The following is a 24,662-nucleotide window of genomic DNA, read 5'->3' on the forward strand; positions in this document are numbered from 1 at the left end:
TCAGAAACTTCCTCTTTTTATTCCAAGAAACAAAAAAAGTTTTCATCCAACTGAGAAAATAAAACAAACTTATATTAATAATAGCAACAATAATCACTGGGGATCAGAGAGACATTTTCTATTTTCTCTTTAATTCGTTTCTGCTATGATGAACTCGGCTGTTAAACATGCAGCTAAATAAGTCTGATGATGAAGGTGACGATGAGGAGGCCGGGAATGATCAGCACCTAACAGAACATGATAAGACTTTTGATGGCCGAACAGAACCGGACCGGGTCGTCCTTCATTGGAACCACGGAGCAAAACTCGAGCTGCTGGAAGCCGTCCACATTTAAATAAGATCTGATCCCGGATCAGACCCGCCGACCCCGCCGACCCGGAAGTGGAAGTGATGCTGGAAGTGGGAAACAGGAAGCGGATGATTTAAAAAAGGAAATGAGTTCATCGTTGTTGGATGGTTTATTTTCTCCATGTTCGAGTTCTGTCTGTGGGCCGGGGGTCGGGGCGGGGTCACGGCGGGGTCAGTGCGTGGCAGCAGTGCATCAGCTGCTGTCTGGTGACGGCTCACGCTCCCGATGCATGGCGGCGGCGGCGGCGCTCTGGTGTTTCATGCTGTCCAGATATTCCTGCTGGGAGACGGCGAGCACCGAGGCCAGGATCTCATCGTCCTCCCAGTCCGTCAGACCTGAAACACACACCAGTCAGACCAGTCAGACCAGTCAGACCAGTCAGACCAGTCAGACCAGCCCAAAGGTGAAAAATGTCCATCTGTACAATTTCATTTCGAGCCGTTGGGGTAAACCTGAGCCTGCGTTGCACCAGTTGGTCGCATTAAATGCCAATAAAACGAATTTAAAATATGCAGGGTGTGAAAACTTGGTGAAGCTGAACCAGCTGAGGACTCGTCCACAAACATCCTCTAGATGCATCCTGGGTAATATGTCAGTCAAACAGCAGATGTACCGTTCTTTACTGGAAGCACTGGTTTTGGGGCAGAGCGCCTCTTAAAGCGGAGGAAAGACGGAGGCTGATCTTGGATTACTTCGGTGCTTTATTGGACTCACAATAAAATGATTTATGGTTTCTTAGATGAAATAACAGAACGGCGTTCTGGTTCCCAGTGGGGGGAACCACACGCTGCAATGTTGGCTAAAGATTACCCAACATGCTGGATATCCCCGATTTTAGATGGGGGTGGTGTCGACGTTCTCCTGAGTGGACCAGATCGGACCACAGCAAGATGATCGCTATGGATTATCTTAAGAGTCATCCAATAATTACGGCAATTGTTGGAAGGGAAAATTGGGACCAAGATTTGCGTAAAAATCCTGCTGGCTTTCCGATCAGAAATTGATCTTGGTGTGGCCTTCATAGATCAGGAATGTCCAGGGAATTAAAACAAGATTAACACAATTTAAACTACTGCAGAGAACATATGGGTCACCAGTGACCCATATGTTACTCTTTACTTTTTCCAGCAAAGAGTAATCTAACATGGTGCTATTTCAAGTCCAGTAATCAGATTAAAGTAATTTATCCTTTGCGGTACTATTTTCTTTTGTAATGAAAAGTTACTTCCTTGTCTTTACCTCCGTTTGTCTGCGACAGAAACCAACAATGGAGAGAAATGCTGGAAAACAGGAACTATTTAGAGTTTCTGTCATTAAATCCGATTGTTTTAAGCAGCTTTGGGTTTGTTTTTTTCTAAAGTCGCTTGCAGATTTAATGAGTTGCGGTTTTTGGGCTTGGAAATGAACAGACATAAACCCCAGAATTTGTCTGACATCCAGTTTTAGTCCATCATTTCCCATTTGTCCCGCCTGTCTGTGTTAAAGTCAAGTTCATATATTTGCTGTGAATGACATCGAGCTTTGCGTTGCGCTCCAGAAAACATGGAGGCTAATATGAACAGAGCAATAAACGTGAAAACAGCCACGAATGAACGAGTCCGTAAAGTTGTGCAACTAAACGGCATTATAATTATTAATATAACGATAAATGTCACAAATCTGCGCAGCCATCTGAGTTGTGGTAGGAGCGCTGGCTCTGACAGAAACACAGGGCCGTAACACAGAACCTGGGGGCTGGGGCAGGGAGGGCTGGGGGGCTAAAGTCTATTTATAGTTCTCCAGATAACAGTGGAACAAAATCACTCAAAAATTACCAAAGGATTTATTTTGCACTGTTGCAACCATTAAACAATCTCCCTTCAGTTCAACCTGATAAGTGGAGACACATTGTTAATGTTACCATTATAAAATAACTTATAATTAAGTTTTGGCAAAGATCAAAGTCATTTTCACAGGTGGTGGAGCGTTGTTGTTTGTTGTCAGCAGCTGCTGAAAGTAACTAAAAAGTTACTTTTAATGTAACTTAGTTACTTTCCCCCCTCCTCGGGCTGCCACCTTATCGTGGTGGAGCGGTTTGAGTGTCCCAATGATTCTAGGAGCTATGCTGTCTGGGGCTTTATGTCCCTGGTAGGGTCACCCAAGGCAGACAGGTCCTAGGTGAGGAACCAGACAAAGCTCAGCCCGAAGACCCCTTATGATGGAGACGAACATTGGACTGGGTGTTCCCTCGCCCGGACGCGGGTCACCGGGGCCCCACTCTGGAGCCAGGCCTGGAGGTGGGGCACGATGGCGAGCGCCTGGTGGCCGGGCTTTTACCCACGGAGCCTGGCCGGGCTCAGCATGAAGAGGAGACGTGGGTCCCCCTTCCGATGGGAACACCACCTGTCGGAGGGGCCAAAGAGGTCAGGTGCATTGTGCTATGGGCGGCAGCCGAGGGAGGGGACCCTGGCGGTCTGATCCTCGGCTGTAGAAGCTCTTGGGACGCCACCTCTCTGGTGGGGAAGGAACAGGAGCTAGTGTGCGAGGCTGAGAGGTTCCGGCTAGAAATAGGACAGAATCTCTGACCAGCTGAGGTGTTGAGGGGATCCGTTTTGGTGGCCTTAGGATCACATCTCTGCTTTTTGCGGATGATGTGGTCCTGTTGGCTACATCAGATTGTGATCTGCAGCTCTCACTGGAGCGGTTCACAGCCGAGTGTGAAGCGGCCGGGATGAGGCTCAGTGCCTCCAAATCCGAGGCCATGGTCTTGAGCCGGAAAAGGGTAGAGTGCCTTCTCCAACATTATTCACTTAGGGCAGGGGTGTCAAACTCCAGTCCTGAAGGGCCGCTGTCCTGCAGTTTTTAGATGTGCCACAGGTACAAAACACCTGAATCAAATGGCTTAATTACCTCCTCAGTTCTCCAGAGCCTTGCTAATGACCTAATTATTCTATTCAGGTGTGGTGCAGCAGAGGCACTTCTAAAAGTTGCAGGACACCGGCCCTCGAGGACTGGAGTTTGACACCCCTGACTTAGGGGATCTGTCTCCAATTAAACATTTGCCGTCCAACATGGCGGAACGCTCCAGACTGCATTAACATCGGCTGTTATTTCTCAGTGGAAAGATTTCATCCACCCATCACTACTACTACTAGTCTTTCTCAAACTGTGGTCTCCGGATCACTGGTGGTCCTTTAGCGGACGCCCCCTAGTGGTCCGTCAGGTACTGCATGTAAACAACCGTTTATTTTCCGTGACGTCAGCTCAAAGTGCGACGCTACAGCTAGCTTAGCAAAGGATTGGATTACAAATAATGGTGGAAAAGTGGCTTAAAACCGTGTCACTCAAAAGAAAAGCTGCAGATACCGGTGGAAAGAAAACAACTCCAGGATTATATGACCAGAGGAAGTTCAGTCATAGCTGCTGAGTGTTGATGTGTCGTTCACTAGCGACTGGATTCCTTTGAACGGGTAGGAATCGACTCAGTTACTGAGAACTGTTCTTTGTTTTTTATGACTTTGCATGGTAATGAATGATGCTCTGCTTTCAGGTCACCTAACTGTTATTTTTATTTAATTAAAAACTATTCAATTGAATTAAATAATAAGTAAATACAAATAGAAATGCTTAGTTGTTTATTGTTCTTTAATTGTGCTTCTAAATCACAAATAGCCCTAAATGTTGTTAATGCACATAACACTTGGTAGTAAAGAACAACTTGTTTTTATTTCCATGACATCATTGGAAAGCTTAGACACTTTAAGAATCTGTGAATAACTCAAAGTGTTCATGGTTCTGACGTCACATTTACCAAACTGCACCACTCTTCATTAGGAGGAAGTAGGAAAACAACAATACCTGAGTTAAGAGACGAATATTTTCATTTCAGGTTGAATTATTTATGAAGTTATGTTAGAGGGGGAGATTTCAGGTTTGGTGGTCCATGACTGTTAAATGGTCCTCAGCCTGAAAACGTTTGAGAAACACTGCACTGGTACTGCTGGCAGTGGCGGAGTTAGACTTTTAAAGTTGGGGGGGCCAGGACTACCTGTGGGGGGGCAAAATTTTATATGTGTGTGTGTGTATATATATATATATAATTTTAAAAAATAACCAAACTGAATATTTGGTTATGTTTTAAGCCCCTCTGTCATTTGACATGTTATAATTAACAGCTTTGACTGGCCACATGGAGACATGATGGACTTTACACAGATTCATCACAGAGGAAACTAGAATCAATAAAAGATATTTCTGAATATCATCTCATGGACTGAACTAAACGTCTTTCTGACCGGAGCTGACAGCGAGTTGAAGAGTTATGGACACCTTGGTTAGGAAGCTCTGATTGGACAGGTAACAATAGACCAGAACTGTTGGCCTGATGGAGGTTCAGCTTCTAATGAGTTTATATTTAATGAGTTTATATTTAATGAGTTTATATTTAATGAGTTTATATTTAATGAGTTTATATTTAATGAGTTTATATTTAATGAGTTTATATTTAATGAGTTTATATTTAATGAGTTTGCAGCAAACAGAGAAAAGCTAAACAGAATGTTATGATCTACTTATTATAGTTAGAGGAATAACAGCTGATTGTTGAGAGGAAAGACATTAAAGATCCGTTAGAAACCAGCGCAGAGCAATAAACGCTCCAGTTAATCACACATGAGGCGACAAACATACAATATATAGTTACACTGCTGAGTTAATGGTGTTTAAAACCAAACCAGTAGAAACTGAGTTAACATGTCAGATTCCCTCCTCACCTCGTCGTGATGAGAACAGAGAGCAGTTCACTGGTTTCTGTCCAGTCAGCTGACCACTTGGTGCTCAGACAGTTTAACTTTACGCACAGAGAACATCGTGGAGCTCATTATTAATCATTATTAATCATTATTAATCATTATTAATCATTATTAACCATTATTAATCATTATTAATCATTATTAATCATTATTAATCATTATTAACCATTATTAATCATTATTAATCATTATTAATCATTATTAATCATTATTAATCATTATTAGAACAATATCTGTCAGAGAATCACCTCTGATCTGGACGCTTTAACGGACCAGAGGCTCTGGAGCGTCCAGCAGCTGATCCGCTTCTGGAGGAAGTGATGCGGGATCAGGAACCGATCAGGAACCGATCAGGAACCGATCAGGAACCGATCAGAGTTCTGCCGTCTGATAATCACCTCATTTCATGAAATGTTACCTGATCTCAAAAACGTTCCAACAGAGAAATAATAAACGTTTCGTTTAATGACTACAAATTGGAAATAAAATGATTTTTTTCTTTGACGGACAATAAAAACCTCCAACCCTCTGATCCAAACTAGAACATTGTGGTTCCTCTTCAGGTTTTTCTCTTTGTGGAGGATCAATAAATAACTTATTGGTGTTTTACCATCACCACCAGGTATGAAGGGCTTTAGGCTTTGAGTTTCACCACAGCAGCAACTGAAACACCAGGAGAAGAAGATCAGCTTGTTGTTATGGAGGCTGGTGATGAAAATCTATTTATTTATGTCACATGGACTTATATCAAGTTTTATACATTTTATTTTCAGATATTTATTATTGTTTTTCTTCTTTAGATATCAGGTTGGCTTAGAATGATTATAAATAATGTACAGGAATAACCTGGTGCTGTTACATGTCAATCATCAGGGGGAAGTGAAGTGGGCTCCCACCAGGCGTTCTGGGCCCAGAACCAGGCGGTTCTGATGAAGTCTAGTTTTTTGGATTCTCTGGCTGCTTACTGTGTCCTCTGATGTACGGTAGGTCCCATCTGGATCCAGAGGGTCCCAACCGGATTCACGGATCAGCCCATCCTGATCAGCCCTTGTTCTTCTGGGACAGTGATGTCACTCTGTCCTGTGATTGGATGGAGGACTTTTTGTAGCTGACAAAATGGAGTCTGTTTGCGGTGAGTTTTGATCCGGCTCGGTTTGTACGGACTTCATCTTGTCTGTCAAGATCCAAACGTTTCCAGGAGATTCTGAGATTCTGTTAGCACAGGGGAGCCCAAAGTGGGTCCTGGAGGCCCGGCATCCTGCGTGTTTTAGTTCTGTCCCTGGTTTAACGCACCTGGATCCAGTGATGGCTGATTAGAGGAGAACACCGACATGCTGAGGAGGTTGTTTCTACCAGCATGGAGAAAATAAAACATGCAGGATGCCGGGCCTCCAGGACCCACTTTGGGCTCTCCTGTGTTGGTACTTAGTCGTTAATCAGGAGCCGTCCGCTGTGGCTGTCATGAGACGGTGGTCCACTGACAAACGCCTTTAGCTGTGAAATGGGTCGGAACCAGGCAGAAGATTTTTCTTACCGAACGCCGTGGGAGACATCTCTTGCATGATGGCCCGGTACTCCAGGTGGTGCCGGCTCTGGTTGCTCGGACCTGAACACAGAAACATTTAGCAAGTCAGCGACATGGACAGAACTTTCAAGTTCTGGTTCCGATCCGGTTCAGCAGACAGCTAAAACTTGAGCTTCAACATTGCAAAGAATGGAGATCGAACACAAACCAATCTCCAGTGTTTGGACCATTTGCAGGGTTCAACCCTGCAGTGGTTCTCAGAGAACGGTGGACCCGATCCAACCGTTCCCTCATACACATCCTGACTTTGTTCTTGTTCTGTTGGCTCCTTGGGATCTGATGATGGTTCTGTCCTTGCTGCGGGCTCAGGCCCAAAGATCGGCACCAGATCCATCGGTCCGGAGTGTGAGACTCAAACTGGGTCACGATCAGAAATTCAGTCCAAATGGACTTGAGGTGCTGCGAGACTCAAACTTCCAGATGGAAATCATTCAGATCTGTTCATTACTAAACCTTAAAACGTTCTGGATTATTTGGTACTTGAGGGAACATTTAAATTTTTATGGAATTTAATGTTTTTACAATACTTCTAAAACAGGAAAAATGTCTTTTAGTTACAAATTTGAGGCTTGAGACCCAAATCCTGGTTCTGAGGTTCTGGTTGCTCTTCTGGACTCAAACAGGGTTCACCTGGTTGTGGAAAAGCTGTTCCCCTGAACCGGCACCGGTCGACTGCTTCTTTCTGAGGGAGCAGTTAGCAGGCTAATGCTAGCTCATTTCTGTCTGTGTTCTCTCTTCAAGTCCAGTTCATCAGAACAGGTTTTGGGCTTCAGGTGGTTCTGACCCAGTTAGCTGAAGCTTAACAGTATTCAGAACCTGCTGACCAGAGTCAGGGCTGCGTAGAACTTTATAAACATGCGAGAACCAACATGGATCGGTAGAACATGGTGGTGCTACAGCGGGGTTCTGCAGCTCCAGGTGCAGTGTCTCTGCGGTCTGGCTACCGGTTCTGGTGGGTTGGACTTGGGACACCAACCTCCAGGATCTGACCTGGTTCGGCTCGGCTACCGAGCTTCGGTGGCAAATACTTGAGAACTTCCTGCTCGCCGACAGCAGGGAGCAGGAAGTGACATCACCGTGTGTGTTACCTGGAGCGCAGGGCGACGGCGGTTTGCTCAGGATGAGGGCAGCTCCGGCGGGGGAGGGCGGCTTGTTGCCGGCCGGTGCAGCGGCTGTGAGGTCAGAATGGGAGGGGTCAGAGTCCCGTTGCCGCGGCGACCGGGCGCTCCAGTCGTCTGGTCCGCTAGAAGCAGCCGCGGTGGCCGAGCTGCAGGTGGCGCTAGCTTTACGGGGCTGCAGGAAGAAGCAGAGGACAGCGTTACCCGGAACTCCACCCACTTTGATTGAATACCACCAGGTCGCGTTGGGTCTCAGCTGTCGGTTCAGGGTTTCCCCCATTGAATTATAAGCCTGGCGGGCTGCCAGGCTTTAGTTTCCCCCTGCCAGGTTAAGCATGGCTTGTTTTTGTTTTTATATTTTTTAAAAATCATCAATAAAAAATATATATATATTTTGTTTAATAATCCAGACTGCAAGAGTCTCTGCTGCTATGAGTATTTTAGTGGGAGGGCGGAATCGTTCCTGGGAGATGAGTTTATACTTTTTATAGTTGATGCACTGAACAGGGAACCGACCAATCGCACTGCTGGTGCTATGCGCGGTTGCGGCTGAATCTCTGAAGTTTACTTCAGCGTGGATCACTCACCTGTATGGACAATTACATAAACCCCGTGACGGGATGTATGGTTCTTTGGAGAACTCATATAGGTGCATATTTACAGGATGGGTTATCATTGTGAAAAAAGCAGCATGTGCGTTTACATCTCAACACGCTGACTCTGTGTCTGTGCTGATTATATTTAAAGATGTGCTCAATGGGTAGTGGACCGGTGGAGTCACACAACAAGCTGGTTTAATTTCTTTTAAAATGTTATTTTATGCAATTTTTTGTGGCAACACAATGCATTGAACTCATTTATCAAATGCTTTCAGGCAGAGTTGCTGTGCCCGGCCACGCCTATATCAAGAAAACTCGTCCCGCAAAGCTCGGGCAACCAAACAGTTTCTGTGGCACCTTTTAAAAACTCAGCAGACACGAAATGGAAGAGCTACTAAAACCGCATTAATTAAATTTCCTGTTTGTCCCTCTGTATCCAGCAGAGATGCACAGTGGAGCGGATTTAGCTCATCATGCAGGGCCGGTCCAAGGCTGTATGAGACGTGGAGCAGAATCTGGCTTAGGGGCCCCTCTGACCATCAGCACCACTAACAGCTTTTCACCATGGATTTGGTCAATTCTGGGAGAGGGACTTAGTTTGATTAGCAAAGTTTAAAAGCAATCAATTATAATTGTAGTTTACTCATTTGTATTTGTGAACAGAGCTCAAACTCAGCTGATCAACAAAACATATCTATGAATATTGTTCTTTGAACTTTCACAAAAAAAATCTCCTTAAAATTTTAAAGTTAATTGTTAAACAATTTAAAACCTTTTAATTTATGTATGCTGAAAAAATTTAATCAAATTTAATAGCGTTGACATTCTGAATAAACAAATGTTGCATTTCTATATCTGTAGGTAAAGGTAATTTTATTTATACAGCACATTTTCAGCAACAAGGCAACTCAAAGGGCTTTACAGGAATTAAAAAGAAATACAAACAAAATAACAAACCAAAGGAAAGAGCAAAAGAAGAAAGAGCTAATAATGTCGATCTAAAGTAAATGAACTAGGTTCTCCTTTCTGGGTTGGTAGATCAGTACCAGTATCTGGTCTAATCCCTGTTCTGGGTTCGGTGAACACGAGTCGAAAATGTAGTTGCTAAGGTAGTTTTTCTGGATTCCAAGTTCTCATCCCTGTTCTGGGATTCTAAATAAGAATAAGTTCGTAAGTTCAGGGCCCTGAAAAGCCTGGGGGCCTTAAGCAGCAGCTTAGTTCAATTATGCCTTGGTCCGGCTCTAAATGTGATCAGCATCATGTTTTTAGAGGCACTGACTGATGATTTACTTTGTATTTATAAGAAGTGCAAATAATTGATATTCATTTTAATTATATGTTTTGATTTGTTGTTTTTAAGAGTAGTTGTGGGTTTGAGATTTGTCAGCAATGTCTTTTAGTAACAGATCTATAATTACCTTGCAATATTTTACATTTGCTGTCAACTTAATACGGGCTGAGCAAGTTTTCTGGGGGAAGCCCTGCAGTGCCGTCTCACCTGTCGGGCCTGTTTCTCCTGGTCCTGCAGCCACTGCAGGTAGGATTCACGCGCCACCTGCTCCTCGATGGCTTCGTTGGTCGCCTCCCAGTCCGTCGCCCGCTTCTTGTCCTCCAGCATCTGCTGCTCGATCCACGACTCCTCGGACGTCTTAATGGCCGACTTCATCAGAGATTGGTCCGCGTACTGGAAGGGAAAGGTCAGAGGTCAGCACCGTGGCAATGGTCCTAAGGGGAAGCGTGTCACTGCGGTTCTGGTACCCCGGGTTTGAAGGCGGGCAGACCCAGGCCCACTCCGATCGTGGCCTTGTTGGGGTTCACCACGGAGTTGTAGTGGATGTTGCGGTGGTAGCTCACTCTGATTGGCTCGTCATTGTTCTGATGGATGCCGTGGAATGTGTTGATTGGCTCTGTGGACCGGGAGGCGGGATCGGTAAAGATGCGTGAATCTGGTTCGGGTTCAGATGTGCCGACGGACTCACCTGTGCTGTACTGGTACACCTCCACCGGTCTGTTGTACATCTCCGCCATGGCCTGCATCTCGATGTGGTTGCCATGGCAATTGTTTTTCCTCTTCCTGTTGATGTACGTGGTAAAGTCTTCTGTCACATAGTTGGAGAAGTAGTCTGCGTTCTTCATCTGAAGGAGCCAAACAGATGCCGTCAGCTGATTGGCTGAGAAGTCGGCGAGGGGAGGGGTCATGTGATCAGACTCACCAGGTAGTCCATGCAGTGCTTCCTCACCACCTCGTGCATGTCCTGATCCCCGTACACCTGGTCGGCTGCAAACAGAGGACAGCTAATGGAGCGAAGGTATGGGCGGAGCCAGAGCTTCCGACCAATCAGTTCTCAGCTAACCCTAAACAGGCTTTCTTTTACGTTTTGCTTAAAAACTCGATAGCTATGAATAAATATGGAATATGCAGAAAACACTTCCTGGATTCAGACATGAGTTTCAGTTGAGACAAACAGAACCAACAACCCGTTTTCAACTGGATCTTTAGGTTCTGATACCATCAACCTAACCCGCAGAACCAGGTTACTTCAGATGAACAAGAAGAAAATCCCACAGAAATCAGGATTTAGCTCCAAGACAGTGAGCAGGACCTCGCTGCAGCAAACAGGAAGGGGCGGGACGGACCTCTGCCCGTCTCAGACCTTATTTGGAAATGGGACCACTGCACTCCGGAAGTGAAGGGGGCGCTATTTCCTATATTATCCACGGTCTCCCGTTTTTATTTTCTTTTTAATTCCGTGATATATCTTCATCTGTAGGAAGGAGTTTCTGTCTCAGCATGTATTTCAGCTTCTCTCTTTTATTTACTTCACATGAGCTGCAGACCAACAGACAAACTTCTCAGAATAGTTAGAATGGCAGGTGTAGCAGCAGGTAAATGATGGTGAAACCAAAAACATTTCTGTCTCAACTGTTTGCTGAGAGAACCTGGAAGACAGAGAGGAATATTTCAGCAGAGCATCCGTCCTCTCTGTCCATCAGTTCAGCTCATGAAGGTGTTTCTGTTCCTCTGGTACTGAGAACATCCATTAGACGTCATTTATTGATGGTACAATATTCTTAAAACTCAATGATAACATTTACCTGTAGCAGGCCAAGTGTTTTACTCAATGCACAAATTGTTGATATTGTGATTCTACAAATGTTTTATTTTATTGTTTTAGAGACGAAGGAAAATTTCCACCATGACAGATTAAATAGTTTCTTTTTAGTTTTTCCTATGTATAAGATTTTACCAACAAAAAAACCTCTCAGAATAATATAAATGTCACAGTAAAACCAATAATGTGAATTTTTACTTGTTTAACAACCCTGGTTGTTATTCTGTGAATCTAATTCATTTGTTTCTTATTGATTTCTGCTCAATTCAGTTTCTTATGTTTACATTGTAAATGGTTATTATAGTTCATTATGTTGTTTTTCATGTCTCCTTATTTCTTTTATTCTTCCTATAAATGATGGATATATATAAAAATTCATAACGTATAAATATCTTGTTTATGTCATTCGCTCTACATCGTTAAGAAAATAAAACAGCATGCTGTCTAATTAGAGAATTTATCTTTTATGGTGCCAATAATGCCGGAAATAACAGTAAATAATAGACTCATTAAGTAACGTAATTATATTAGTTGTGATACCACCCCACGCCACTAGAGGCAGTAGTAGACCCGAAAAGATGCGACTAAGAGAGAAACTCCTTCCTACAGATGAAGATACATCACAGATTTCAAAAGAAAATAAAAACGGGAGACCGTGGATAATATAGGAAATAGCGCCCCCTTCACTTCCGGAGTGTAATGGTCCCATTTCCAAATAAGGTCTGAGACTGGCAGCGGTCCGTCCCGCCCCTTCCTGTTTGCTGCAGGAGGTGTGCTCGAAGATGGCTGCCGACATGGAGCAGAAAGCAGCCTGAGGTTTGATCAGACGTTTATAAAAGTCCTGATGGAGCTGAAACTTATGGAGAGAAAGACTCGGAACCAGTCCAGAACCGGTCCGGCAATACTGATCTAGATGACCTAGTTCTAGATCCGTGTTTCTCTGCTCCAGACCTGCATGACCTCCTCTGAATGGTATGAGGCTGAAGGGAATCACCTGCAGGAAGCCGCACCGATGTCCTTCAGGGCAGGGATCGCTATAGAGCTAGGTGACATAGATCAGCTTAGAGTCTGATAGAAAACCAGTCTAGAAGTAGCAGCTTCCGGTTTTAAAAGAAACATTACAATTTAGTTTTATTTAGAGGAATAAATACTTAGCTGTATCAAACACACAGACACACACACTTCCTCCTTAGCGGAGGCGTCAGTATGCAAATGAGGCTCTCAGTTTGATTTCCAGCAAGTCACATGACCCGTTACCACGACGATTCTCAGAACCCAACAGCTTCCCTTTCTCACTTGTGGTTATTGAGCGAGTGTGTGTGCGCGTTTGTGGATGTGTGTGTGTGTGTGTGTGTGTGTGTGTGTGTGTGTGTGTGTGTGTGTGTGTGTGTGTCGTGGACTGCAACGCATAAACAAACTGAGAATCAGACTGAAAACTAAACCAGCTCCTGGAGCAGCAGGGCCTCCCTGAAACCCAATGACCTGACCTGGTTCTGCTCAGAGCCGTTTCCTGGGAGCAGCGTCTCCACCTGAGCAGCAGCGAGTCAGAAGTCAGAAGTTCTGACTCACTGACTGGTTCTGACGGACCCAGTCATCAACTGCGTGGTTCTGAGATGGACCGGGCTGTGTATCAAGAAAGATCCAATACACACATGTCACTGGCAAGATGTTAAATCATGGCCAAGTATCGCCACAAGTGTGAAGATGTGAACCAAACAGAACCAGGTTCTGGACCTGGTTCTGTGGCCTTTCATTACAAAGTCAGCTTGCATTCAGAACAAATGGTCCGATTCAGGGATGTAAGGAGCGGGTTCTGACAGAACAAACAGCGGAAAATCAGGACCAATCAGGACTAAGACAAATAACACCAACAAGATCTGGATCGGGTAGAACCAGAACATGCAGCTGGTAACGTCAGCAGGTTCTGGGCTGTCATGTCCAACGTGACATAAAAAATATGCGGCGCCTTATTTTACGCACAAGTCGGCATGTTTAAAAATGAACTTAGCATCAGTTTGCATAAATATACACACATTTTTTCTCTGGCGTGAAAATGTGCAGCAGCCAATCAAACGTTTTCTGTGAACAATAATAAACTACAAAACTCCTAAATCCACTGAAACCCGATTCAGTGATTTAGACCAGGAAGCATCAAAATGATGATTTTAATATTTTAGTGTTTAAACGATGAAACTGAACCACATTTATCCTCAATAAGCTGAAAACAGAGAAAATAAACTCCATGAAGATGAAACTCATTTCATTCCGACTGCCGAGAAAACAGCTGGTCAGCAGATGGACCCACCAGGTTCGGTTCTGATCAGGTCCAGCAGCAGCTGGTCCAGGTGAGCCGCTACCTGAGGAGCTCTGATGGAGGATTGATCACTGATCAGATGGATCTGATGGTTGATCAGCTTTAGATCCATCCAGACTGATCATCCTGGATCTGAGCAGAGCCCAGCGGTACCGGTACCGGTCCAGCTGCGGTACCGGTACCGGTCCAGCTGCAGCCAGTGGAGCTGCCCGCTTTGTGAAAGAGCCTTATGGACAGAAAGCATCTCTGAAGCTGCTGCTGCTGATTCCTGTCTGCAGCACAAACGTCCACATGCTGCAGGTCGCTCTGCTGCTGCAGCAGGTCCGACCTGGAGGCTCTGCTGCTGCAGCAGGTCCGACCTGGAGGCTCTGCTGCTGCAGCAGGTCCGACCTGGAGGCTCTGCTGCTGCAGCAGGTCCGACCTGGAGGCTCTGCTGCTGCAGCAGGTCCGACCTGGAGGCTCTGCTGCTGCAGCAGGTCTGACCTGGCCAGCTTTACCGTTTACTTTGGTTATTTTTATTTTGAATTTATTCTTTTTATTTCTGTGAGGTGACCTTATGTGCCCTGAAAGCACCTTCTAAATAAAATACATTATTATAAATACTGCTACAAACAAGGCCGTTGCCATGGTTACTGCTTCACCTGGCGACAGACTTCCAGGTATTTATACTAATTTACATTCATATGTATTATGGAGGCAACGGCGGAGCAGCAGCAGCTCTGAGCTCAGCACATCTTCATACATCCAGATTTTCTAAATTTGTCCTCTAAAGTTTTAGTGTGAAACTTTGAACTCTTTCTTATATGAGGCCCCTGAATAGAAGCTGCACTGATTGCAGATTTCCAGCCGATCACTGATTGCAATCTTTAAAAAGCCCGGCCTGCTGATTCCAATTTTGACCCTTACCAATTTTTTTTGGTAAAAAAAACCAGGCCTGTTGAAGGGATTGGTGGCCTTAAGATCAAGGGTCAGGGGTCAGGGGTCAGGGGCAAACTCTGTGTTTTAACATCAGTCTTATAGCATTGGGTACGTTGCCGATTTATTTTTCCAATGTGGGATAAATGATGTTTCATCAGCTCACTGGAGTTCAGATGTTTGAGCTCCAAGAATCTCAATGAACATTTTCGCTCATTTTTGTCCTTTTTTAGTGAAAAACAGACCTGAATGAAGAACAGCAATGTTTCCTCAGACAAACACATTTTCATGAACTCAAACGGGTTAAACATGTAACTGATGCATCCATCAGGAGCCAGAAATCGCCTCAGGCTGGATCAATCGGCCCTTCAAAACAAACTCAACGTTCTGCGTCTCTCTGCTGTTGCACTGAATCCCAATCAAACTGCTGACCAATATTACATCTGGTCTGATCTTACAGACTGGATGGCTTAAGTTAGGCTAGGTTTGATCGAGAAGGCAGGAAAAAAAGTTACATTTTCAGAGATCCTGTGATTGAAGGAACAACATATTGGTCAGACGAAGATCAGACAGAAACATGGAGCTAAAACACAGGAAGTTCAGAGTGAATCAGGTGGTTAAAGTCTCCAACAGCTTCCAAGAATCAGGCACATTTAATGTAAAAGCAGAAAATGATCCGAGACTGAAAAAGAAACTGAGAGGAAACAAACTGTTGGGTTTTACTTGAGTCGAACTGAAGGAAACCACTGTCCCCATTATTAGGACTTTTAAAGACTTTAAAAAGACGCTATGAAAACCTGCTGGAGGCTCCAGGATTAAACAGATCTGAGACTGAAAGCGTCGCTTCCTGCAAACATGGAAATGAACCTGATGAAACTGATTTCTGTAACTTGAAGCTTCGCTGCAGGTTGGGGCTGAAACTAGGAGGAAACCAACTATATTAAGGACACATGAGCGCGCACACACACACACACACACACACACACACACACACACACGTTTGCGTGGCTATCTTTGTGGGGACTTTCCATTGACTTTCATTCACTTCTACAGTCTAACCCCAACCAACCAAAACTCAATTCACACCTTAGTCATAAATCTGACCCCTGACAAAAAAACAGCGTTTCCCCTTGTGGGGACCAGGCTTCGGTCATAAAAGGAGCAGTGGGTCCCCACAAGGTATTACAAACAAACGCGCACATAAACACACACACAGATGTGATGACATAACTGCAGCAATGCAAAGGCTATTTGAGACCCAACCTGCACTCAATTGAAAGGATCTTTGTGCTGTAAAGGAACAAAACACACTAATCTTTCACTGTGACCCACATTTCTGCTTCCCATCTCTCACACACACACACACACACACACACACACACACACACACACACACACACACACACACACACACACACACACACACACCCCAAAAGAGTCCAACAGCTGCACAACGCCCCCTGCAGGTAGGAATGTGTCAGACAAGCATGAACTAAAATATAAAGACGAAACATGAAGGAATTTTGCAGTTTGTGCTGCTTAACGAATAGAACTGTAAACTGAAGTATCAAACCAACCTGGTCCTGTTCCAGAACCGTCTGTAGTAAATACTGTTCTGGCCCCAGCTGGAGGTAGTAAATACCCCCAGCTGGGGGGGACTTTTAATGTTCTGGGGTCAAAGGTCCAGACGTTCCTCACAATAACAATGTGAGGAACCAACGTTAAGGTTTACCTGAACTAAGTTATTGTTAGGTAACTTACAATAACTTAGAACGGGTCTAGTTTGTGAATAGAACTGAAAATATTGTTTTATGTGCATGGCATGTTAAATAGGAGAAATAAAATGTCTGAACCAAGCAGCTCAGATTCCACCAAACACTGACACCTGGTGGTGATCGGTGGAAGTGCAGGAACACGCCGGTGGAGGAATGGACTCACCCACAGCTCTGAAGAGGCACGCCCCGTCCTCCTTCATCTTCTTGATGACAAATCCTTTCTTCTCCCTCAAAGCTTTCTCGAACCAGTGTTCCTGCTGGAGAGCAGAGCGCTGATCAGGGAGCGTCCCGTTAGGGAGGACCAAGACTGAACACTAACGCTTGGTTAGGGTGCGTTCACACCAGCCCTGTGCAGGTTGTCCACTTTAATCAAACTCTAGTTTGTTTGTCTATGAGGTCCGGTTTAGATGAGGAGGAGTGACTGAAGAGGCGAATCCTGATCCGCCTAAAAAACTCACTTTGGTTTGGTTTGGAACGCTGATGCGGTTTGAATGCAAGTGTACCCAAAGCTCCAAAAGCAAGAAGCTAACTACAGCACATGGCATTCTGACAGGGTTTCCCCCAGTGCATTATAAGCCTGACGGCCCGCCATGCTTTACTAGCCCCGCCGCCAGGCTAAGCGTTACTTGTTTATGTTTCTAGGAAATTTTTTTTTTTTTAAAGCCGGGCTGCAAGCGTCTCTTTATCTCTTAGCGTTTCTCTAGCAGAGTAGATTTATTCCTAAAGGATAGGTTTGTAATATATAGGGTTAGAGTTTATGCATTTAAACTCGACCCGGCGGACCAATCACACAGCTCTGCGCTTTGCCTGCTTTACCTCAGCGCCTCCTTTCACTCAAACTGGACACAGGCTGACCTGTATGGATATTTACACCAACTTATTGTGAGGAATTATGATCCTTTGGAGAACTCTAGGTAAGAGTTTAAAACCCACCGCATTAGCTCTGGTTGCGCAGCTCAAAGTGAACCGCAGGAATAACTTGTAGCGAATTCAGAGGTGAAGTGGTGAGAATGATTTATCTTTGAACGAACAATTATATGCAGTGTTTCCATCTCAACGCGCTGCCCAGCCTGTGGCTCTGTGTCCGTCTTCCCTGTAAAGTTTATAGTGGATAACGAGCAGCGCTAACCTCATCATGCAGGTTCAGCCCGATGAGGAGCTTTCGCCTCTGATCGGAGTCACGCATCACGCTGACGTTATATTTTATTATTATTTTTAGTATTATTTTTCCGGTTACACGATTCATCAAACCATATCAAATGTGTTGTCTACTTAGAGTTAATATGCGCGGAGATCTGAGAAACTCGTCCCATAAACTCGACCAACCAAAATAGTTTCTGTGACGCTTATTAAAAACTCAACAGACCTGAAATGGAAGAACTACTCAAGCCACATTAGCAGCATTGAATGAAATCTCCCGTTTGTTGGGCATCTCTGCGTAGTGCAGCAGATTACCTCATCATGCAGGGCCGGTCCAAGGCTGCATGAGGCCTGGAGCAGAATGTGACTTATGGGCCCCTTTTGTTGCTAAAACATCAGCAGCTCTAACAGCTTCTTGTTGGGGAGAAGCGAGGAGTTTAACTGTCCAGCCTAAAAAGCAATAAGTTATAATCGCAGTTTACTAAATTGTATTTGTAAACTCAAAGATTAAACTCACAGCATCAGATTGTTGCTATGGTAACAAAGCAATGTAACTATGAATATTGTTCTTTGAAGTTTTACAAAGTAAACTTGCCAGCTCCTTAAAATCTTGCATCTAAATGTTAAACCATTTAAAATCTTTTAATTTATGTGTGCCTGAACAATTGAATCAAATTTAGCAGCATTGATCATCTCAATAAACAAACGTTACATTTGTGTATCTGGTCTGTTTTAAATATTAGCGTTTATGGGGCCCCTGAGGGCCTGATGGACCTGCTGACTTGATTTGGATTAAACAGAAGTGGAAATTGGTTGTTTTTAAGCTAGTTGTGGGTTTAGATGGCATTTCACTGGAGATGTTTTCCCGTAACATATAATTACACAGCAATACTTTTACATTTACTGTCAACTTGACATCTTTTAATACAAAAACATGGTGGACCGCCTCGACGCCCCGACCACCGGGGGAAACCCTTCATTCTGAGTAAATATTACTACCTGCTCTGTGGGTTAGTGCAGGTGTTGCATAGGTTGCCATGGCAACGGGTCTGCGTGTAGAGTAAAGCCGACAGAGAACGAGGGAAAACAGAACATAAATGGTTTAAAATTGTTTTTCTTGTTTATCAGGTTCTTTTCCTGTTGTGACCCTGCAGCCACTATACTTTTTAATCCTTCAATAAACAATAAAATCTGGACTAATTGCCTCATTTGTTTGTAAAATGTGGCAATGTTTATAACTATAATCAAGTAGGGTGAAACATTTAATAAAGTATGGGAACAATTGTTTGCCAAGTTTTAACAAATTAATTTTAACAGCATGTCATATTAAATTACTAACCAATGCAAAAGAAAAATGTGCACAGAAACCAACCTGTGTATAGATTTATATCTTGGGAGAAAACATATTTTACATATCAAAAAATCAGCAATTTCCTCAGCTTGAATTTAAATGATGTTTTATAGAAATTGGGTATGAAATAAAGGCCCTATAATCATTTTGTGACAGATTCCTGCTCATTCCGCATTGGAACCATCTGGTTTTGGGGTCGACTCACTACGGAGTAACGACGCCTGCAGGAGTGTCACTAGCTGCAGCAGGTGGTGGGCAGACAGTCACTTACATCAATGGAGAAATCCTTCAAAATGTGACGCTTCTCCAGTTTTGTTTACATTTTGTGAAGAAGGAAGGTTTTGTGTCGAGTCCTTCAATAATTCTTGGTGCAGCAATCTGCAACCATATCCTTTGTTTTGTTCACATTCAAGATGAGGTGATTGTTCCCACAGCATGCCACTAAGAGCTCCACCAGCTCTCTGGACTGAGAACTCTGATCTTCCTCATCCCTGACCACACGTCTCAGATACTGTTCTGTTGGAGCTTTTTCTCCAGCTTCTTCCTGTGCGTCTCCTTATCGTCTCTAATCTTAACTGTAAACTGCTTTGGTATACTTCTCCATAATTCTCTGACTCCCTAAATTAAAGCTCTTTAATTTTTTATAGCAGTTTCATCATGTAAGAGGGAGGTTTGTTATTAAGGAAAAATCTCAGTGTCTTGGTCGGGATGATGTTGTTCACACAGACATTTATATAGTCAGGCGTGGCATAGATGTCTTTTCCATGCAATCTGCTGGGCGTCCTATAAACTTTTTAAACTATTTTGAATAATTATTTGAGCATACTGTACTGTATCATAACTAGAATCAATGGGAACACATGTGTGGTTGAATAGAAATAATGTAAAATGGCGCTGTATAAATAAACTGAATTGAAGCGAATGTGGCTGGCACTGAGCATCCCGGTCCATTCCCTCAAAACAATCCAAAGTTTTCTTCAGTTTCCCGTGGCCATCGTCTCTCAGGTTTGATCTGAACAAAAGGTTTAAACACCAAACAGAAAAACACAAAACTGTGATTGGATTTGCCATAAGTAGGTTTTGCTTTGGAGGTGTATAAATCTTTGAAGAATCCTTAACCCTTACGCTATCCAGACACTTGAACCAGTCAAAGGTGCTTGATATAAAAAGATAAACTCAACATAAAACTAACCCTGACCCATAGACCTGAACCTGAGTGAGAAGCAGCTGGACAAGTGTCCATCTGGACCACTTCAGGGTCACAGCATATAAACAGGAAGTATTACAGAGTTACAATAGGGCTACCAGACATCCCCGATTTCCTGGGACAATCCCTGTCTTAGGTGCCCTGTCCCCGGAAAAGTCCCCAATTTTAGCGTTTTATGAATGAGGAAAAAGTTTCCTCTAGATCCTTATTACGGTAGCCGGAGACTCCTGATGGCAGGGAATAGAAAGTGCGAGTGAGCGTGTTGTACGCAACAACAGCAGATACAGTAGCTGCTCGCGCTACTGCTAACGTTACACAGAGAAGAAGAACCGCCAATAAAAACCAAGACGAAAACAAGCTGCAAGAGGAGAGCTCAAGTTTTGACCAGCTTCCAAGGGGATCTGACCTGATACGGTTTTATTTTTTTATTTGGACTGGGCTAATCTTTGCCGTCATCAAGCTTTGGTCCGTGGTAAAATAAAAACAAAATGATATTAACAAACACAAAGAGCAGATGTAGCATTAGCCAGAGTGAGAGAAATAGCAACAGGTTGGTTAAAATAAACTCATTGTTAAGAAAGACGTTTTGTAATTAACTGGTAATCATGGGATTGTATTTTGAAAGCTAGATATGAGTTTATACATATTAAAGTTTCTCACAAAAAATGGAGTCACACAGTGACACGGAAACTGAATGAAGACGAACATGAAGTGAAACTGATGAGGATGGAGAGAGAATTTCTTCTGTTTGTTTAGCTCCAAACATCCAGTTTCTCATTTCAAAACAACTAAATTCTAAAATGAAACAAATCTGATTTTATTTGTGAAATTGTACATTTTCAGTATGTCTACATTCTAATGTTTTGGAGGAGATTGTGATAATATTGTCTCTGTTTTAGAATAGTGGCAGACTGATAAAAAATGACAGGAGGAAAATAGTCTGATAAACTGAATAAATGAGGAATATGGGAAAATTGACAAAGCTGAAAAGAAAGATGAAATAATTGTGTCTTGTATTTTAAGTATTTTTCTTTACTATTAGCTGTGGTGTTTCTCGGTTAATCACATCGTTTTTGCTCTTATTCTATGCAGACCTCAGTCTGATCATGTGGCTAATGGCTCTTCAGACATGTTAGACTTCCTGACCAGAGTTCACTCATCTCAAACACACAATGTCCTTACATATAAACTACATACGTTTACACACACACCTCATGTATTTATGGACACTCATGTGTCCATTCATGCACAACTTTCACATGAGGCCAAAGTTGTTGGTACCTTCTGTTCATGACTGAAAAACCCACAGTGGTCACTGAACCAACTTTAAACTGACAAAAGTAACAAATGAAAATTTACTGAAAATTAACCAATAAAAATCAGACATTGTTTTGAATTGAGGTTCAACAGAATAAGAAAATGACAGAACAGGATGTTGAAGCAGTTTGATGCACCTGCGACTACAGACATACAGATTATTCTGAAATTTAAGGTCCACAGGACTGGAGCCAGTCTGCCTGGCTGTGGGTGCAGGAAGAAAATTAATGACAAATTCAAGAGAATTGTGATATGAATGGTTACCAAAGAGTCCAGAACAACCTCCACAGGAAGTAAAGGTGAACTCCAAGGTCAAGGTGGACTTCATGTGACACCAAGGAGGAAAGCAAATCATAAAAAAGTGAGAGACGAGACGAAAGGTGCATCAGCTCTATGGCCACAGACACAAAATACTGTTTTTTAGCTACCATCATTTTAATTGAGCCACAATTTAAAAGCAGCATCTAACTTTTATCAGTTTGTCAGTAAACAATTTTTTACTACTTTTGTCAGTTTCAAGTTACTTCAGTTACCTTTGTGGGCTTTTTGTTCATTAACAGAGGTACCAACTATGTTATTCATGTCTATGCATGCTCACCTACAAAGTATGTACACCCCCCTCCATATATTTTCCAATTTCAGTTCTCTATTATTATTATTATTATTACAACAATTAGGAAACAACAGTGTGGAGAGACATTTTCTGCTTTTATACTTAATTTTTAATGTTCAAATATCAATAAATATGTAAACTGTAACTGTCCCAGTTTCTTCATTTTATTTTGATAAATTTACTTCTTTTATCGCTGAGCAAGAAATGTCCCCAGATTTCTTGGGGACATTTGGATCATTATTTTTGGACTCTGTCAGAGCAGAACCACTTCTGATTATTACCTTATAAGTTACCTGCAACATCAATGCCGTTACTATAGCAACCTGAACATTTGGGATAGCAGGCTAAACTTTGACCTGAATAGTATAATAATTACATCATTTAGCGTCTCTAGATGGATAACTAGGAAAAATATTTCAATTAGAACAATCCATTCATTCAAATACATTGGGCTCCAGCTCTGACAGGGACCAATACTTTAGAAATCCCACCGTGTAGACAACATTTTAGCCCCATAAAAGCTACAGAAGTCTCCCGTGAAGCCACATTAGCCTGCTATTAGCATCGTTAGCTCACTACCTGCTCCACGGTGGCCGGGTCCACGGACTGCAGTCGGGCCGCGTTCTCGTACTCATCCTCGCTGTTGTTCCCGGCTCCTTCTTCGGTGTCCTGGCTGGAGCCCACTCCTCCCGGTCCGGTCACTCCCGGCTGGCCTCCACCAGCCAGAGCAGCTACCACCCCCCCGGAGCAGGTTCCTGCCTGCCGCCGCCTCTTGCTCAGGCCGGGCCCGGAGCAGCAGCCTCCTATCGCTCCGCCGCATCCAACCACACCGGAAGACACCACCAGCTCCCCGCGAGAGCTAGTAACCATCCCTCCGCTGCTGTCCCGTCCGTCCCCTGGACCCACCGGGGACACGGAGCCTACCGGCGGCGGGGAGGCCTGCTGAGGCCGGGAGCTGGCCTCGATGTTCCGCCTGTCTTCTCTGGCTGAAGGTGGGGCGCTCTGGTAGGACCATGGAGGTGGTGAAGCCCTCGGCCTGGATCCGGTCCTCCCGGTGTGAGGGTGCGTGTGTTGGTGAGAGTCAGACCCGCTCCGTCGGTCGTTGTCATCGGTGTGGTCCGAAACTCCGACCGCGGAGCTGGGCTTCTTTTTCGGGAGGATCGTCATGGTGGAGTCGGTGTAAGGGGAGCAGGGAGTCGGTTAGAGATGGAGGCAGCTCCGTTGTTCTGGATCTAAAGTGTCGGTCGGGTCACCGTCCGGACCGGCCGTTAGGCTCCTACCACCAAGCTAAGACCCTTCAACGAGCCGGAGGTGAAGAAAGAAGCGGCCCCTCGGCTCCTTTTCGACGGTTTGATTTGAACAAAAACAAAAAGCGTCTCCCTCTTCCCGTTCTCCAAAACATCAACACAGGCTGACGGAGCGTAGCGACGTCACCTCCTGTCTTCCACGTCATCACGCTCATCTGAACTCTTGCCACAGTAACGAGCTTTTGTCTGTCCTGAGACTAGAGTTGAGGATGCAGCATTTTTTATCACTTACTCAAAATTTAAATCGCTTTCAACATCCTTAAATGTTTAATTAAAAACAAAATGCTTCCCTGATCAAAACCTGATCGTGCAACAAGGAATAACGTGGAGCTGAAGTCAGTTCCACTTTAACCTGATAAAAGTAAGATAGATTACTTTTAATCTACTTTTATCGTTAAGAAAATCTATGGGTTCGATTTTCTTAACGTTTTATGCTGTCCTAATTATTTTGACAGTTTGAAAGTGGCCCATGCAGGCATCTGAAAACCAGATGCAGTTCAACTTAACAATACATTATGAATCCCAAAGGTAAATTAAATATTTATGTAACCCATATTACCCATGTTTTATGAGTTGTTGTAGATGCTGATGGCTGTGGACAGTAAGAATCTCCTGTCAAGGTCTGTATTACAGCGGCTTTGAAGAAGCCTCTGATTGAAGACACCAGGCCTTTCAGTTGCTGTGCTGAATTGAATAAATTGTTTCTGTGTATTCTTATCCTCCATAAAGAGGCAGGAAAATCTGGAGGAGGATCCAGCAAATCAATGAGACTTTTATAAAGAGTTGACTCTGATTTGGCTCTCTGGAAGTAAAAATCCCAGAACCGGTTTAGAACTGGAACCTCTTTGGTAGAAAAACCCTTGCAGAGAAACTTGAAGTTGAAACACGCAGGTGGACCAAAAGGTCAAAGAATACCTGAAAAAATGAGTTGCAATTTATTTATGGTATGACAGCAGCTAACCATCCATGTCTACAGCTTCCTGGAGTCGAGTCTGCAAGCTAAAGAAACTTCAAGACCTTCTGCATGTGTAATTTGAAAGAAATGTAACTGTAACCATAAGCACAGTTCTGCTTGCAGTTGCAGTTATTGGTGATTATTGTTGCAGTTTGAGCAACAATAAACTTTCCATTAAACTTTCAGAACATGTGAACCAACTTATTGGCTCGT

At 43.7% G+C, this 24,662-nt stretch overlaps 1 protein-coding gene and 1 long non-coding RNA gene across 3 annotated transcripts; both read right to left on the minus strand.

The window, feature by feature from the left end:
• Positions 1-440: 440 nt before the first annotated feature.
• Positions 441-23,617, minus strand: otud5a (OTU deubiquitinase 5a). Of its 2 annotated transcripts, none has more exons than XM_008402723.3 (9): positions 22,767-23,617; positions 16,723-16,813; positions 10,656-10,720; positions 10,422-10,578; positions 10,201-10,349; positions 9,941-10,126; positions 7,814-8,018; positions 6,675-6,746; positions 441-685 (listed from the first exon to the last, which is right to left on the minus strand). In XM_008402723.3, the coding sequence occupies exons 1-9, from the start codon at positions 23,352-23,354 to the stop codon at positions 543-545; spliced, it is 1,656 nt and encodes a 551-aa protein (XP_008400945.1). In that variant the 5' UTR covers positions 23,355-23,617; the 3' UTR covers positions 441-542. The 2 variants fall into 2 exon arrangements, with proteins under 2 accessions (XP_008400945.1, XP_008400944.1); XM_008402722.3 differs by having other exon boundaries at positions 16,723-16,816.
• Positions 4,419-6,668, minus strand: LOC145552345 (uncharacterized). The gene is made up of 2 exons (XR_014088376.1): positions 6,434-6,668; positions 4,419-6,352 (listed from the first exon to the last, which is right to left on the minus strand). It is a non-coding gene; the product is annotated as an uncharacterized LOC145552345 (long non-coding RNA).
• Positions 23,618-24,662: the final 1,045 nt, after the last annotated feature.

Source organism: Poecilia reticulata, chromosome 7 (genome assembly GCF_904066995.2).
Source record: "Poecilia reticulata chromosome 7, P_reticulata-male-v2, whole genome shotgun sequence".
Classification (NCBI taxonomy): Eukaryota; Metazoa; Chordata; class Actinopteri; order Cyprinodontiformes; family Poeciliidae; genus Poecilia; species Poecilia reticulata.